This window comes from Belonocnema kinseyi, chromosome 6 (assembly GCF_010883055.1).
Source record: "Belonocnema kinseyi isolate 2016_QV_RU_SX_M_011 chromosome 6, B_treatae_v1, whole genome shotgun sequence".
In the NCBI taxonomy this organism is placed as follows: domain Eukaryota; kingdom Metazoa; phylum Arthropoda; class Insecta; order Hymenoptera; family Cynipidae; genus Belonocnema; species Belonocnema kinseyi.
This window is the reverse complement of record NC_046662.1, coordinates 96249516-96253806: the sequence shown is the minus strand read 5'-3', so window position 1 is coordinate 96253806 and position 4291 is coordinate 96249516. Positions and strand designations below refer to the sequence as shown.

Genomic DNA, 4291 nt, shown 5'->3' with positions numbered 1-4291 from the left:
GGGAGCTCTTCTTAATATTTTGACACCAAAATCATGTCGATACACCTTACCGACTGCGAGTAAAGCCACCCACGCTTTAACTTGACAGACTGTATATGTCACTACCCGTGTGGAAATAGCTCGGGTTAGCCCTGGTACAACAAGGTTTCTGGTCGGGGACAGGCCAGGCTATGTTTGTTTTTTAAGAGCCTAGCCGTGCGCTGGTCAGGGACTCGCTGGACAAAATTTATGTCAAAACCCAAGTCGGGGGCTGACTAAGCTCTGATCGGACAAATCTTATGATAGTATGTTCAGACGGTAGCTGGCCGGGCGTTGATTGACAATAATAAAATTCTTGAACTCTGTTTATAACTTAATTACCTTCTCTGATTTCATTAAAAAATGGATGCGTATACTCGCATCGATGTTCCACGCGTGAAAATATATTGGGCGAATATCTTTTTCACACCACAAATTTTAAGGTATCATGAGTTCAAACTTTCAAACCATGCATTTTGTGACAAAAATTCGAAGACAATTTTTTGAAATTCGAACTGTTTTTTTATTAAGAAAAAAATTCTAAGTTCCTTCTTTGTGACAAAATGCAAATGTTCAGAAAAAAATTACATTTTATATCAATCTTAAACGTTGTAAAATAGTATAAAACACCTAAAAATCAAACCTTACACGAAAGTCAAAAAACTTTTATCATTGTAAAAAGTTGTGAAATAGTCTAAAACGGGAAAAAACAAAATATCAGGCAAAGAAAAATTGTAATCGATTGAGATTATTTATTTAAAAAGTATTTTACTGATATTCCTCTTGAAAGTTCGTGTATTTTATTTTTACCTAACGCTGCATTATTATTATTATTATTACACCATTAAGCAATTTCCCTTTCGGGGTAGGCGTGACTCACTCGGTAGGGGAAAGGAGTAGTGTGTGGAAGGGATAGAGATTTTTTAGATTGATCCAGAATTCTTGTGCTATTTAAGTAAATAACACGTTCGTTCCGCAACACTACGCCGACCCGGGTTGCTGATCAATCTCTCTAGCAATCACCCCAAGCGAAGAACCTCACGAAGTCGTTACGTAAGGTTCCCCACTTGGGTCCATTACTAGCCAAGGTCTTTGTTTCAGGCGTCATTCACTCTACTGACACTCTTTTTATTAACTATTTGCCGCCATACTTTCCTGTCCTGGCATACTTCTCTAGCTTCTTTTATGTCAATGCATTTTTTCATGCAGGCTCTCGTGTTTCTGTGACATAATGTCTCTTCTAACTAGGGTCTCATTCACACATTCTAACTATTCTTTCCGCGGTCTACCTCTGGGCACGCTGCCACTTACTTTACCTTGATACACTTGTTTCGTTAGTCGTTCATTTGGCGTTCTCTCAACATGTCCGAACCATCTTAACCGATTTCTTTCCCATGTGTCTACTAGCGTCTCGTCTGCACCACATTCTTTTAGAATTATCTCGTTACTTACTTTGTCCATCAGGATTTCCCGCATATTATGCGCATGAATCTCATGTCAATTGCGTTAATTTTACTCTTATCTTTTTCTTGATAAATCCATGTTTCGCTGCCGTATAGTACAGTCGGTACAAATATGGAATTATGTATTGCCATTTTAGCTTTATTTGATATATTTTTACTTCTGATAAGGGGACCTGCTCTACCAATAACCTTCTTACCTTCATTTATTCGTCTATCTAATTCCTCATCTATCTTCCCGTCTCTGGTAAATAAGCTACCAAGATATACGATCTTATCAACTTGTTCAATTCTCCCATCATTTAATAAAATATTGCATAGTATTTTCACACTCTTTCCTTCGAACACCATAGTTTTTGTTTTATTTGCGTTAATTTTGAGGCCCATGCTCTTCATGCTTGCATCTAGTTTATTCAACATTCTTTGTAGGTCTTCGATAGACTCTGCTATAACAACCTTATCATCTGCGTACGTTAACCCACGTACCCTCACTGTTTCGATATCCACACCCTCTTCGTCGAACAGAGCCATTCTTAAACACTTGTCCATAAATAATATAAATATCCATGAAGACATAACGCATCCTTGTCTAACTCCTTGAATAATATCGAAACAGTCACTCAGTTTCTCATTCACTCTTACACTCGCTTTGCTACCTATATATATTGTTTTTATAGCTTGTAGGAGCCATCCATTGACTCCATACTTTTTCAGGAATTCCCAAAGTTTACTTCTATCTACCTTGTCAAAAGCTTTTTCTAGGTCAACAAATGCACAGATAACTTTTTTTCCTACTCTCAAACTTTTTTCTGTTATTTTCCTTAAGCTGAATATTTGATCCGTACATGACCTTGCTGGCATAAACCCACTTTGGAATTCCCAAATCTTTGCTTCTGTTATTTTCATTACACTACGAATAAGTATTTTTGAATATATTTTACTCATGGTGCTTAATAAGCTAATCCCTCTGTAATTGTTGTACTCGCTTTTATCTCCCTTTCTCTTGTATATTGGTACGATAATCGCTTTTTTCCAATCGTCTGGGACGTCTCCCATCTCGAAACATAAATTTATCAATTCGCACAGTCTATGTGGTATGCACGCGCTACCGTGTTTAATCATTTCAGCGTGAATACCGTCTACCCCGGCAGCCTTACCGTTTTTCAAGTTCTTAATTATCTCCCTAACCTCAGTGACACAGACTTTTTCAATTGAGTTTTCCATCGCATCGTGTTCAACATCGCAGTTGTGGTGTCCTATAGCTTCATCTCCGAATTGTCTCCTAAAATAGTCTCTGAAAGCCTCTAGTATTTCGCCTGCATCATATACCATTTCCCCCCTACTATTTCTCATGTTTACAATTTCTGTACTTTTGTTTCCTTTCATTTTTTTATAAAGCAGTTTCCTGCTTCCTTCAAAAATAATAAATAATTAGAAAAAGAGTACTTAAAAGTTGGTACTCTAACTTTTCTGAACTGTAGCTTATGAAGATGGCCTTTTCAATGAGTTTCAACTTGATACCCCGTAGCGTTAGAAATTTTATTTGTAATATAATGTTTAAAAATGTAATATATGTATATACTATAAACAGGACTATTAATATTTAAAGTCAACATACTTGCAATCATTTAATATTTATTTTTAAAATCTTTTTTGTCTCTCAAAGAGTACGTGATAATAGTTAATGTTGCCTGTGTGCTCGGCGTGTGGAATTTTAAACATCAATATGCTCCAATTATACAGTAAAAAAGAATCAAATTGACCCCTTAACTCAGTGACAGATGCTCTTCATACAATTGAAACACGATTTATTGAAATCTAGTAAAGCAGCAATTAATCTTGTCCGGGCCACTGTCGAAATCCCCGGCCAGCTCCCGGACAGCTCCCGGCCATGCTCCATGGCCGGACGCTGGCCAGCGCAGCGTGACGATGCTGGTTGGATTCCGACCAGAAACCCCGGCCAGCTCTCGATTTAAATTTCCACCCGGGTATTCATACCGTTGAATAATAAATCAGTTTTAAATAAATAACTGCAAATTAATTACACCAGATAAATACGAGTTTACTTATAAGTATATCATTGATCAACTCTTGTGTTACAAAATCATTTGTATTTTTAGATTTTACCATGGAACAAAAACAATTTATCAGGAACAGAAGGTATTTCATCCCCTATTGGGAACTCTGGAACTAAATTATAATCGCATCGCAGATGTCAGCCTGGATCCTGAAATTCTAAAAAGAATAAAAGTTCTCGAACTTCGAAGAAATATTCTTTGGAAAACTAATGGAATATATTTACCTAGCCTGCTTCGTCTGTACATTGCAAATAATGAAATTGAGAGACTTGAAGGTCTCAAGTATTTGGTGAATTTAAAGATTCTCCATCTTCGAGATATCAGACTTTTAAGCTTCCATGGGTTTCAGAATGGTTCTTTGAAAGTAACTTATTTAAATTTGAGAAGCAATAAAATGAAAAGGATATCTGAATTGACAGGACTAGAAAATGTGAAGTGATTGGAAACTCTGATGATATTGGGAAACCCTTTGGTCATATCATATGAATGCAGCGACGGAGATGAAGAATGAAATAGTTATAGAAAAAATGTTTTAATATTGTTACCCATCTTAGGCGAATTGATAAAGACCCTGTTTTGGAAAATGAACGGCATCAAGCAGCAAGTCACCGTCAACAAATGTTGGATGATGGCATGAGCTTTTCGGAATTCGATGTACATGATATTGAGGGCGACGAATGATTTTATTATAAAAAATGTGATTTGAATTCACAGAAAAATAATTTAAATAAATAA

The 4291-nt window shown here is 36.4% G+C and overlaps 1 protein-coding gene across 1 annotated transcript in view; it reads left to right on the top strand.

The window, feature by feature from the left end:
* Window positions 1-4237, top strand: part of LOC117175508 (leucine-rich repeat-containing protein 23-like) — a gene marked incomplete at its 5' end in the record, with an annotated part of 5479 nt that extends 1242 nt beyond the window's left edge. The window contains 2 exons of the mRNA XM_033365216.1: window positions 3599-3991; window positions 4111-4237. Coding sequence (XP_033221107.1) covers window positions 3599-3991; window positions 4111-4237 — 520 coding nt within the window. The remainder of the gene's footprint in view (window positions 1-3598; window positions 3992-4110) is intronic.
* Between the last annotated feature and the right edge of the window lie 54 nt (window positions 4238-4291).